This window comes from Anastrepha obliqua, chromosome 4 (assembly GCF_027943255.1).
Source record: "Anastrepha obliqua isolate idAnaObli1 chromosome 4, idAnaObli1_1.0, whole genome shotgun sequence".
Lineage (NCBI taxonomy): Eukaryota > Metazoa > Arthropoda > Insecta > Diptera > Tephritidae > Anastrepha > Anastrepha obliqua.
In genome coordinates, this window is record NC_072895.1 from 69,128,701 (window position 1) to 69,142,221 (window position 13,521).

The 13,521-nt window shown below is 33.9% G+C and overlaps 2 protein-coding genes across 8 annotated transcripts in view; one reads left to right on the forward strand and one right to left on the reverse strand.

Annotated features, from left to right (window-relative positions):
* Positions 1–10,998, forward strand: part of LOC129244809 (DENN domain-containing protein 1A-like) — a 56,343-nt gene extending 45,345 nt beyond the window's left edge. For 4 of the 7 annotated variants that reach the window (XM_054882661.1, XM_054882663.1, XM_054882667.1 and 1 more), the window contains one exon: positions 1,691–4,559. In XM_054882661.1, coding sequence (XP_054738636.1) covers positions 1,691–2,317 — 627 coding nt within the window. In that variant the 3' untranslated portion in view covers positions 2,318–4,559. Of the gene's footprint in view, positions 1–1,690; positions 4,560–10,887 lie in introns of those variants that run through there. The other 3 variants (XM_054882664.1, XM_054882668.1, XM_054882670.1) reach the window with 2 other exon arrangements.
* Positions 7,940–12,896, reverse strand: LOC129244812 (glutathione S-transferase 1). The gene is made up of 6 exons (XM_054882676.1): positions 12,791–12,896; positions 12,608–12,656; positions 12,468–12,529; positions 9,339–9,480; positions 8,346–8,542; positions 7,940–8,285 (listed from the first exon to the last, which is right to left on the reverse strand). Exons 1-6 carry the CDS (start codon positions 12,883–12,885, stop codon positions 8,129–8,131), a joined length of 702 nt encoding a protein of 233 aa, XP_054738651.1. The 5' UTR covers positions 12,886–12,896; the 3' UTR covers positions 7,940–8,128.
* Between the last annotated feature and the right edge of the window lie 625 nt (positions 12,897–13,521).

A 13,521-nucleotide genomic window follows, 5' to 3' on the forward strand; every position in this document is an offset into this window, starting at 1 on the left:
CATGAATATTTTTTTATTGACTTTTTTATTGGAAATACATCTATCAACATTCAAATCACTTCAATGTTTGACTTTAAAGTATCTCATTTCGTTAACCCAATTTTTCAATACGTTTTTTTAGTAATGTTCAGCATTTATGTCATAGCTAGCAATTTCAAATTCATGTTTTAACTCTTGAATCATCTTTTTATGGCTGGCGTAGCATATATTCCTATTGGCGTCTCACAAAAAATAGTCTAATGGATTCAGCCAATTCATATAACCGTTTGGACTGGTTTCGATGGCAGTGTGATCAAGATCGATCGTAGGGGTGGCTGTGTGACAACAAGTGCCGTCCTGTCGAAACCAAATGTTATCTACGTAATCCTCTGGGCATAGTACTAATGGTCACCAATGGCTGTAACAGCGGGTTCTTGCTCCCCAATAAGCACAACGATTTTGGCGCAAATGCGAGATGAGCTCCTTTTCTCTGATAGAACTATTGAAATGATAGATCGGCAAATTCGAACTCGTCATTTATCGTTACCGATTCTAGAATTTTCTATTTAATTTTTTTAACTTTGAAAATTAAGTTTCTGACACCCCACGGATGCCATTTTAGTTGTTATACCACCCTGTATGTTTTAGCTTACATTCTTGCCCCTTTCGCAATTTAGTCAACAAAGTACAGCATGAGCAAGTTCAATGCTTGGAACAGGCAAAAAAAAATGGGTTTTTCTGGCCTCTTACCTTACCCTTTTTTAAATGCTAGTACGCGTATTTGTATTTAACCTTTCGTTAGACGCAGCTGCTCTGTTGCTGTAAGCGAAGATTTTTTTGCTTTGCTGTAGTGATATTATATATCAATCCTTGATCCTTCTTTGGCATATAAATATAATATTTTTGGAATATATTTCGAATTTAATAGTGTTGGATTTTGTTTATATAATAACAATTTCGTTTGTTTTTATTATGTCACATCGCACCTATTCTTGTTGCAAAGGACATTGCGCCCAAAAAAATGTTAATAATTGCCTTTTATTGAAACTCAAATGTGATACAATAATTTACATTTATTGATTTCAATAAAACCACATTATCGAACTTTTTTGTTTCTTGGTGTCTTTTACACTATTTGACCGCTTCGTAACCGGTTCATAATTAGCGAAGCTTTAACCACAAATTTGTTTGGTAGTTTGTTGTTATTTTGTATCAGGCTACAGATCCCTGCTTAGTGTGTTGAAGCCATCCGTCGTCGGCGTCGAGAAACAGTGCTGCAGAACAGTTTGCGAAGTTTTGGTGTATGTGAAGGCCCTCTAATTTGAAATACTTCAGAAAGTATTGGATAATCATTAACAAATTAAACCTTTTTAAAGCCTTAGCTTCGTCTACCTTTCCCAATAATTCGTTTAAACTCGTATCATTGAGTTTGTTTTCAGTTGAATTGCTCCGCTTAACCAGCTTAAAAAAACGATCACAGCTCAAAACTTTTCGTATGTGTTATTGTCTACTGCTTACAATTAACATCATCCACATTCCTATTGAATTAACCAAAGACCTATTACTTAACTGATTTCCTTTATGTTATTCTCTTTTTGCTAGTTTCTAATTTCTTCAAAACGAAAATAGTTTTTTAGAACTTGCCCGAAAAAGTTACAGTGTTCAGAGCTTCGTTTACCATTGATTGATTAACATTATTTTTCCCTCTTAGTCTCTGCGCTCACTTCAGACACAGCATCTACTCAAATCTACTGCACCATCGTCAACATCTTCGCAAGAAGACACCATGAACGATCTCATAACACTAGAAGACAGCCATAATGCCAGCTTTGAAATAGAAGATTTCGATCCGCTGAATCCAAATGCACGCCCACTACCGTTACGCAGTGGCAGTGCAACAGCTAGCAGTGCAATATTTAATAGTATAAAATCAGTAACTTTGCCAGCTAATACTAACGCTTTAAGCAACACTTCCAGTACTATAAGCAACCCGCTATATCCATTTCATACACCACAACACTTAATATCTCCACATACACGCGCACAGCCACAGCTAGCTGCGGCGCAATTACAGGACCCTCCATCGATACCACCACCTCTGCCAACCAGCCAGCCACCACCAATGCCAGCACGTGATGAGGACTTTGAATTATTACGCAGATATGGGCTCGACCATTTCACTTTGATACCAGCTTCCACGACGCTAACGACTACAACAACAATGGCAACAACTGCAAGCGATAGCAGCGACGCTGCCGCTAGTGACTTGCACAATCCAAAAGTAAGCAGTACTAGCAATATTGTCAGTGGTAGACACAATTGGACCAAATTCGAATGAGATGCGTTGGGTAGAGAGCACTTTTTGCATTTCGTTACATCTTCCATAGGTTGTCAAATACGATGTTGTAGTGAACATTTGCCGATATTTTTTTATTTTTAATTTAACACACGTTTGTTGTAAATTTGGTGTAGTGTGGCTGCATTTTTTCGTATATACAGGTTTATTGTTTTACAGGCAGTCGATGGATCACATGCAGTGATATGATATGTTATGTACATATGTATGTATGTATGCAGTATGCTAAAAATGCCGAATGCATAAATAGAATATAACGAGCGCTTAAATCATATATTTGATCACAAAACTATATTTTGTAATAACTGTAGTTTTGCAAATTGCACGAAAAAAACATATATATAAGTGTATGTAAAAGCGCTGTGATTGACAGGAAAGCAAAACAATATATGTACGAGTATGTATGAGCAAATGACGAATAATAAAAATGTATAAAAGCTAATACTTTGTTTAAGATATCAGTTAAGGAAAAAGAATGTATGTTATTTTCAAACATAAATATCTGTTGAATTTTTGTAAAATAATTTAAGTCGACTTAGCACTTTTTAACTGTCAAACTCCAAAATAATGGCTTTAATGCAATGTTTAAAGCACTTTAAAATGCTAAAATAGTGAATTTCAATACCTTGTTTGAAGTAGTAAAATCCAATATTTTAGTGCTTGATAGTTAAATAGTGATCTTCATTACTTTAGTCATTTACTGCAGTAACTCAAGAATCTATCTTCACAAAAGTTGTATGAAAATATTAAGTTCATATTCGCAAGATCAGGATTGAATGATTAAAAAACAGTCAAGAAATTTGTTTTGTCCAAAAATTCTACATCTATGCTCAAAACGAATCTATTCAAGGTGGTGGTATTTGAGCAGCAACAACATTTTTAAAATTAGAACTGTCAAAGGAAAGAGAATAAAAGATTGGAATGAATGACAAATATATAAAATTTTTTGGCGCGCATTCACAACACAAAAACAACCTCCCGTCATTCTATTTTACTGGCATTTCTAAATTAAAGGCAAATAGAAGAACAAGCAATTAACTAATCTAATCACTCCACCTTCTATAGATATGCCTTGGATATGCTCGTATGTACAATAAGGTTGTCCAAATTTTTGAAGTTCTTCTATTTTTGCTTTCCGTGCATTATATTTTTATAGTAGATGGTGAAAAAAATGTCAAATATATTATTTTTTGTGTACTTTATACTTTTAATAATGTAACCGATTGCATTTGTTATTAACAGTTGTCTTATTTAAGAAAAATTGATATTTAGTTAAGCAAATTTTTTTCATATTCAGCCTCACGTTGGGTCTACTAAAGCTGACCCATTCGAAATATTTTTAAAATTTTCCATATAAATTTGGATACCTCTAATGTACATACATTTATTGCTTATTATTTATATTTCTTCTTGACTTAACTCCTCGTAATAACTGCATTTGGGGTTATCAAAATAATTGATAAATTTGCTTGAATATGATATAAAAAAATTATACATTTATTTAATACAAACTCAAATTATTTATGAAGTAGTTCTGCAAAACAAAACATGAAAATTATAAGGAAGCGTATTAGATTTATCACTGAGTCTGTCAAAAAAAGTTCTCTTCAATTCTTTAAATATTAACACATCTGCTTTATATTTCGCAGTTTACAAAATACTACGTGTATACTCACTAAGCCAAACACCAAAAAAAAATGTATGCATTTACTTGACAACGATGAGTAAGTGGTACGCTATAATGTGTTGTAATATTCGTATTTTGTATATAATTTTTTACACCTTGAGTTATGCAAGCAAAAGGATGTGAATAGAGAACTTTAAAGACTACAAGTAAAAGACACATTGCAAATGATTAAAAAAAAGTAAACATAAGATATTTTAAAAAACGAAATACAAAGATATACCTGATATTAAAACCTGCAAGAGTAACTTTTGTGCTACAGAAATAAGTGCAACATGTAAGTCGTGTGTTTTGATGAAGTATATGTGCGTGTGAAGAGTTTTAGCAGCGCCACCACTATGTATATTATATCTACTCATAAGCTTTTAATAGTGAATCAATATTACGTGCACTCAAAAAAAATTGTATAATTAAGCAGCCACTACATCTAACTTAAACAAAAAACTAATATGGCAACATTCAAAGACATTGATTTAAGTAAGCAAAGCATATTGTATGTATGAATTGATAGTAATTGTTGTAAATATTGTATGATTATTGTAAATAATGTTTAAACAATTTTTTGGATATAAGTAAACTTTATAAAGCAGCATACAATAATTTATTAATTTAGTAAAGAAAGGAAATTTATACTAATAGGTCTATGAATAAGTTAGTATGCAAATGTGACAAAATTTCTCAAGCGAGACAACTGAATTGGAAAATTTATTTTTCATTGTAAAACTATGTATGTTTATAGTACAGGGTGAACGATATGAAGTTTTACCAACTTCACACTGCTTGTATCTGTAAAACAGCTCATGACATCAACGTCAAAATTGTTCTAATGACAGTTCAATATATTTTTTGTTGAATTTTTTTTTCTGTGATGGAATTCAAACGTAACAGTGTGATTGCCTTATATTTGGCTGGAAAATCACAACCAGCCATTGTTCGTGAGCTCAGTCACCTCAAAGTGAATAAAATGTTTGTGTATCGCACTATAAAACGTTACAATGATACTGGTAGCATTGCAAAACGCTATGGAGGTGGACCAAAAAAAACCGCAACAACGCCAGAAATGGTTCGGAAAGTGAAGGCTCGACTTAAACGAAATCCACGTCGAAATGGAAGAAAAATGGCCAAAGAACTGAAAATATCGCAAGACAGCACTTGACGCATATTGAAAAATGAGCTCAAGGTCAAGGCTTACAAGTTCCAAAAAGCACACGATCTTTGACCCCAGAAAAAAAAGTTCGGTGCGAAAGAGCAAAGCAGTTGTTGCCCTTGCACGAACGTGGCGAATTTCCTAACATTGTGTTTTCTGATGAAAAAAATTTCCCAATTGAGCAGTTCATAAACTCTCAAAACGATCGTGTTTACTTGACCGAACGCTCATATGAGAATTTGAGCCTACGTATGGCCACTTGAAGCAATTTCCTATCACAAGTAATGGTTTGGGCCGCAGTGATCGCTGATGGACGCTCTCCAATCGTTTTTATCGAGCCTGGTGTCAAAGTGAATGCGACTTATTATCGGGGAAAATGTTTTAGAAGCTGCTTTAGAGCTGTGGACACGTAAACATTTCAGTCGTATACCATGAACGTTCCAACAGGACTTGACACCGTCTCATAAAGCTCGTGTGAACCAAGAATGGTTAAAAAATCATCTTCCACACTTCATTTCGTCCACACAATGGCTTTCAAATTCGCCAGACGCAAATCCGATGGACTATTCCATCTGGTCCATTTTTGAGAGCAAGGTGAGGACTAAAAAATATGCCAGTATGGGTGCGCTGAAAAAAGCGATTATACGAGAATGGGCCAAAATACCTCAAGATCACATTCGTGCAGCTAGCAAAGGGATTCATATCGAGCTAAAGTGAATATATGTTAAAATTGTAATCATTTTTGAACAATTTTGTCTTTGAAATCAATAAAAACTAATTTAACACAAAAAAGTTATGGTGTTTTGAATAGGTAACACTTCATATCGTTCACCCTGTATATAAATATTTTCATTTTCTTTAACAAAGCATATCAAATTTTCCAATGACGCTTCTTCTTTTTGTTTCTTAACTGCCGGTCAAGAGTCGACCGTTTTTGAAAAAATTGTGCAGCGATTTCGAAGAAAATCCAATAGAAAAATATTATATATGACCAATTCAAAAAATCAGGGATCAAAATATATAGCAAGTTTTTTTTGCTAGGTTCACGATAATAATTTAGGTAATAATTCCATCTAGAGGTTTCTCCAGATCCATAATCTTCAGTCTAGCTGTATTTGAGATCCAAAAATTTCGGCAGTTTTACTTTTTTCATTAAATAGCATAGACAACATAGCAACATAGGCAACATCACACGTTCTATTAACAAAATGTTGAAAAACTGTTGCGCATGACAGTGCACTACGCAATTTAGTTGGAAGACGAAAAGTAAGCCAAGTTTGTAATAAATGCAATTTTAATATTCATTTCACAACCTATAGGTTAAATAGGTCAAAATTTCTACACTTCTGCTTAACTCTATCAAATATCACATTCTATACAAAACAACTTCCGCAACAATGCAGCAGATTATCAGCTGAGCATCATGGAATACTGCGATAGTTACACACCCTCTGCCTGCAGATATTTACCTCGGCAATTCCATACAGTTCATTCCTAGCATGAGTATGCATAATGGCTGAATAACTCTTCGAAATTGAGGCCATTCGTTATTATAGAAGAGCTGAGAAAGGAAGTGAAAATATTAAGGGCTTACATTGTCGTCAGACAAGTGGTTATTATCTGTTTTTGAGCCTAATGTCCTTTCGAGAAGATGTAAGATATATTTTATTACAACCATTTTGGTTATATATAGCCTGAGAGGCAAGTGTAATGCACAGCCTACCACAAAATAACCTTTCAGGCTTCTAAGGAAGCTGAACGAAGTATTGAAAAACATAAAAAAAACCAGGCAATGGTTTCTAAATTTCAAATGAAAAAAATTACCAGCAATCAGAAGAACTCAATAATTCTCTTAAAAAACTCTCGACTATTACAAGAAAATAGTTAAATGCTTTGGCACTTTTGCATAAGACGTGAACTTTAACTCCGTATCAGTTTTCCGAGTAAAAGCTGTGTTTTGTATGCATATTTATTTACATAGCCGCAAGCTCTGGGAGTGGGAGCTTGATCTCAAAGGTAAAATTTGAACTCACATAGGCATTTGCTTGAGAGCGAGCTAAGCAAATTTTTGTGCACACAAACAGAACCTTTTACTGAGAAAATTGGTTGTAGTTTCTATTAAGTTTTAAACCAAAATGCTTAGAAAGCAAAAAAGTGTATATTTTTATTTGTTTACAAATGAAATCTAATTGTAAATAACTATATTACCATAAAAAAATATTTTTGAAAGGTTTAAAAATTCTTGTAAAAAAAATTAAACTAGGCTAAAAAACATTCTATCAGGCATAAAATGGCAAACAATAAATTTAGAAAAAAAAATGGCAAAGTTCTCTTTATATTTCAAAGACGACGTAAAGAAGTCGTGACATGAAAGATCGTTAACAGGAGTATAGTTTTGGTACTCCTGATCGAATGAACGAATATAGTTTGAATCAAATGAAATAATACTTAGCCATTAGTATCCTAGTATAATTGTAATAAATACTTAACCGGGCGCAGCTTTAATGGTTTTCATTTGCATACAAATTCTCTCGAAATTATTAATCAATACAAATATTCTCGAAATAAGCAATATTTCTATCCATAAATATTCTGTTAACGAAACCAAGTGCACCTCTAGTGTATCCAGTACCATGGCATGTTAGCGTTCTTTTTTTCCATATCACAAAAACAATAAACGCTTATAAATGTATATTACGTGTTAGGTAACTAAGCGAGTGCCAGCATTTGTGTTGTTGCTGGTAAAGAATAAATATAGACAAGAAAACGTGGCTTCCAAAAACGAAATTCTCCTAATTATATGCATTTAATTATATTTGTAATATCGTTAGATATATTTAACAAGAATTGCTAAATAAATATAGACATTAATACATATAATATTAATGTAACAATATAAATTTAAAGGTATTTGGTACTTTTGCTTTTAAAATTTACGTTTACTGCTTGGTCGCGTCTGACCTCAGTCGTAATCAATATTACAATTCGTTTTGGCAATGTTCTCGCGCATGCAGGATTTTATGCGATCGCGCAGCAATTTGGCGCCTGTGATATTCACCTCTTCATACGACGGCAACAATATTTTCACACGTTCCATCCAAGCGTGGAGTTTAGGAAATCTAGAAGTGGTAACAGAAAACTGTATCTATGTACTTCAGGTATGTATTAACTCTTTTTACCTGCTCTTGTCAACTGGTATAAGCATATCGAGTGTAACCAGGGTGGTATTGATGCACACATCGGCAATGGTAAGCGTTGCGCTGTTTCCAAAAAATGGACTCTTATCAAGGAAGGCCTCGAGAAAACTGTATGCGCTGTCGCAGAGATCAAGTGTTATCTGATTAAATTGCGATTCACCACCGTAAATGTTGCGTCGCTGCAAAGTATTTATAGCAGATTGTATTGTGCATACATACCACAGAAAAGTACAGGTACAAGGGTCGTTTGAAAAGTCCGAGCAAAGCCAGAGAGACGGCACTACTGGCGCGTATTGAGGTTATTTTTAGTTAGTGGCATCTCTAGGAAGAACACACCAAGTTTCAGCCAGTTCGGTCTATTGCTTTGTGTTTGCCATTCGTTTGAATCGAGGAAGTCGCGTGATTCCCTTTTTCTATCACGACAACGCACCACAACACGCCTCAGCAGTTGTGGTGTCAAAATTAATGGAAATAGAATCCCAACTCGTTTCACATCCCCCCTATTATCTCGACTTGGCGCCCTCGGATCGCTCGGACTACTATTTATTACCTAATTTGAAGAAATGGCTGGTGGAAAACAAAATTTCAAAGATTAAAACGAGGGGTGATTGCAGAAACGAATTGCTGTTTTCCACTATTGTACAAGTCCTATTATTCGGAAATATTTTATTTTATTTATTTTTACAAGAGTAACAATTATAAATAACTGTCACACGTAAGTACAAAGCGCTGGCTGCCAGGGCCTTCGGCTTAAATTCGGAAATAATTAAGTTTTTATTTTTGCACAGACTTTTCAAATGACCCTCGTATTTGCTTATAGGAGTAGTCACATAAATTTTTTATTATAATTATGTATATGTGTGTATGTAAACGCATATGTACATTCTGAATACCGATTTTGGAAGTGTCTGTAAGGAACTCCATTGTATCTGGATTAGTACATAGCTGATTTTATGTAAACACATAATTACTTACCACCATATCTTTGATGACTTGGAACAGTACTCCATTTTCGAAATGTAGCATGTGGTCAACTCGCGCACGTCTCTTCAAATCCTTAGGATATAGATCATCGTTATTGCCATATTTTGATACCATGAAGGCTATAATCGCATGGCTGGTTTGCGTATGTGAAAAAAAAAAATTAAATGCTTTCATTGATTGATCCTTCGTATCTGTACATATTTTAATACACATATTTTTCCCTTAATGTGTCTACAATTTGTTTAGTATCTGATGAAAATTGATGACTCGGTGTGATGACCAAAGAAAATTTTCTTCTTCATATAAAAGTAAGTTGAAACTTTAAACACGTTTTTCTCATGATTGCAATAAAAACCATTGAACCGATTGTCTTCACATTTAATATACTTTTTCGATACATTATAATCTAGTGATTAATCGAAGGATTTTTGTGTACGAAACTTTTTTTAAAAACGAATTCAAATATAGAATTTGTTGTATTTAAAATATATGAGCAAATTATCTTTTGAGATTAAATTACTGTTTATTTTAATTAAAGTTATCCTTCAATCATGAAATACTGTTCTTCTCTTTTTTTCCTAGAATTTGTAATAATAGTAAACAGGGATTTCTTTCAGTAAGGTTTGGCAAGTCATTATGAATCGTTTAACGCCAGAACAACGCTTCAAAACTGTGGAAATTTACTTTGAAAAAATAAATCGGTTCGCAAAGTTCAAAGAGCAGTGGCGGCATCATCGGCTCTTATTTCTTTTGAAATGATAAAGGAGCTGTCGTTACCGTGAATTGCGAGCGCTATCGAGCCATGATAGCTGAATTTTTCTTTTCAAAAATTAATCAGCTAAACATCGACGACATTTGGACTGATTGAATTGACCATGTAGCTCGTAGCCATGGCGGACAAATGCCCGATATCATATTCAAAATAATATCATATTCATTATAATAAAAAAATATCATTCCATTTCTGTTTTATATTATCACTTTAAGTTCTCAAGCTCTTAAAAAACATCTGATACAATTGTACCTTTTTCAGTGAAATGAATTTTAAGAAATACAAAAATATAATTTGGTTTTTTGATACAATTTCAACATCAACAACTTTTCTCAGTGAGGTTTAATTGGGTTTGTTAGGTGAAAAATTCTTGAATTAAAAGGGATATCTTGAAAGTTCACAAACCGTTTCGCGTTGAAACTCTTAAACTTAACTCAACTAAAAAATTAATTAGATTTGTTTGAGTTTTAGTTTACCTCATTCATGGGCATGTGTGGATGTTATTACACATAATCAAAAGTACGGCTCGTAAAAGTGCAGTTTTAGTCACTGACATTATCACTGATTTCGCATACAATCTTAACAAGTTTACTTAGGGTTTACACATTCAACGTTTGTTTTTGAATTTTTTATACATTACATTCATATACAGATATATGTACATTTACCAGCACAAACGTTTTTTATTACTTGCTTTAACACTTGATAGGTAACTGGTCGTTACTTTCTGGTTATGGGACCCACTTATTACATTTTTTTTATTTTTAGGTTATTGCTCTTCACAACAGTGGATGAAGTGGATGAACGATTGCGGAAAAGATGACAATTAGCAGTACCCTTTGAAAGAGAATTTCGGAAGCATATATCATTTTATTTTACAGTTCTTCGGATTTTACAAAATATTAAAAATATTAGATATTCGGCGATCTCCGTAGTCGAATGGGATGGTGCGTAACCACCATTCCGTAGTGCCTCTAAGCTCGAAACCCTGGGCATGAAAAACCAAATGATAGAAAATTTTTTTCTAATAGCGGTCACCTCTGCAGGCAATGGCAAACCTCTCCACAAATAGGAGGAGGAACCCGGCCAAACACCTAACAATTACACCCTTTGATATTATTCATATTAATGAAAGTACAGTGGAAACAAAATTACAGTACTACTGTGTCCAAAAAATAAGGTGACATTTGATTTTAAACTGCACGCTTTGAAGGATTAGGAGAATTCTTTTTTTTTTTTAGGTTGGTAGTACTGTGAGTGACATCTATGTCAAATTTCATGTGAAATATTCATTTACTGTTTGAGATACGCGTCGTTTTGTGAGCTGCTAAAAGTGAGTTTCTCGTTTTTTGCAATGTCGAAATTTGTTGAGCAAAGAATTTGCATTAAATTTTGTTTGCGGAATCAATTTTCGGATACGTTGAGGATGGTGCAGAAAGCCTTTGGTGATGAGGCTATGTCTAAAAAAAATGTTTACAAGTGGTATAGTGAGTTCCAAGCCGGTCGTGAACGTGTCGAAGACGAAGAGCGTCCTGGGCGACCATCAACCTCAACTGACGAAGCTCACGTCCAACAAATCAAAGATTTGGTGTTGAAAAACCGTCGATTAACGATTAGAGACCTTGCTGATGATGTTGGCATATCGAAAGGCTCAGTCAATACCATTTTGAAGGATGTTTTGGGCCTCAAGCGCGTCAAATCTCGACTGGTACCGAAAACATTGAATTTTTTGGACTCGTAATTCGTGATCATTTCATCAAAAACTCAACCCATATCGTTCCGCAACCACCGTATTCACCTGATCTGGCACCGTGCGACTTCTGGCTGTTCAGCAGGCTCAAAAGACCGCTCCGGGGACACCGTTTTGACACGATAGAGGAGATTCAAGCCGCAACGAAGACGGAACTGAAGGCCATCCCGGAAAGTGACTACAACCAGTGTTTCGAAAATTGGAAAAAACGTTGGCATAAGTGCATTGTGTCGGGAGGGGATTACTTTGAAGGGGATGAAATTGATTTGGAAGAATAAATAAAGAATTTTCAAAATAAATACAATGTCACCTTATTTTTTGGACACAGTAGTATATCACAAAAAAGTATATAACGATATACTTCATTGCTCCACGGAACGATAAAATATTCAAAAAAAAAAAAAGTTTAAATGTGTAGAATAATTTTATGGCTTGCCTGCTAACCCCAAAAACAAACTTGTCAAAATATTTCGTTTGTGTCAACGAGTGTATATATGGATTATGTAGGTAAATTATGTATAATTGAATCATGGGTAAATTATAAGAACACACTTACATATATGTATATGTTATGAATAGGTTTGTATGTGTGTTTTACCTGTCAATAAAAACCTCCTTATCCGCATCTACAAAAACAGGTATTTGGTGTTGAGGATTTAGCTACAGAAATTTGTAAGAGAAAATTACTTATGCGTTTATAAGAAAAGTAAATAATAGCAATTAATTAAAATATGTTACCTGTAGGAATTCCGGCGTGAGATGCTGCTTAGCGGCAAAATCCACCAATCTTTCGATTACACATTATTAGTCACGTAGACGTAATCATGTTATTTATATATAATATGTAAACAAACAATGCACATATATTGGTGTCCATAATTTTCATAAATATCTGCATGATTTCTTTTCACAAAAACTTACTTCAATTCCAAATCGAGTCCAATTAATTCGGCTGTTAGCATACAAGCCCGCGCTGGTGGACTGAATAATGCATAGTACAATATTGGTTTGGACATCCTACAACTTATTTTGGAATTTTCTTTCTATAAACACTTTCTAGATTCACTGAAATATGCGTATTTATTTAGACCGTATAAGCTCGTACTCGTACAGCAAGGGCAATAAATAGAAAACAGCTGTTTATGCTGCTCTCCATATTATTGTTGTGATTACAAAAATAAAACCAATTATGTATGAGTGTATGAAAATTTTTAGATTTCCTTGTAGTGACAGTTTGAAAGCCACTGATGTACTTCCATTTTTCTGTTTCGATAGGGAAATTAAATAGCTAAATTTAAAATTTGATTGTTTCTTAACTAAAATGGCAAACTTCGATGGATGCTTGAATTAAATAATTTATAATAAGTGCTTTTGAGTATTTTTCGCTGTTCGCTTTTGCTTCTCAATAAAATTTTGTGATATCTGGAAACAGAAAAAGTTTTTTTTAGTAGAAATGAAAAATAGACAGATTTTAATAAAAAAGTAGCTATAGGAAACCGGCCAGCTGCTTGATTTGCCACGTATAACAATACTTGGCTTTAAAAATTTCGTACAAATTATATAATTAACACGTACATCCTTTGTTCGGTGTTTGTCCAAGTTTCTACAATTCTATGCTGACTCCGAATGCCAAATGGTTTTTATGAGAAAAT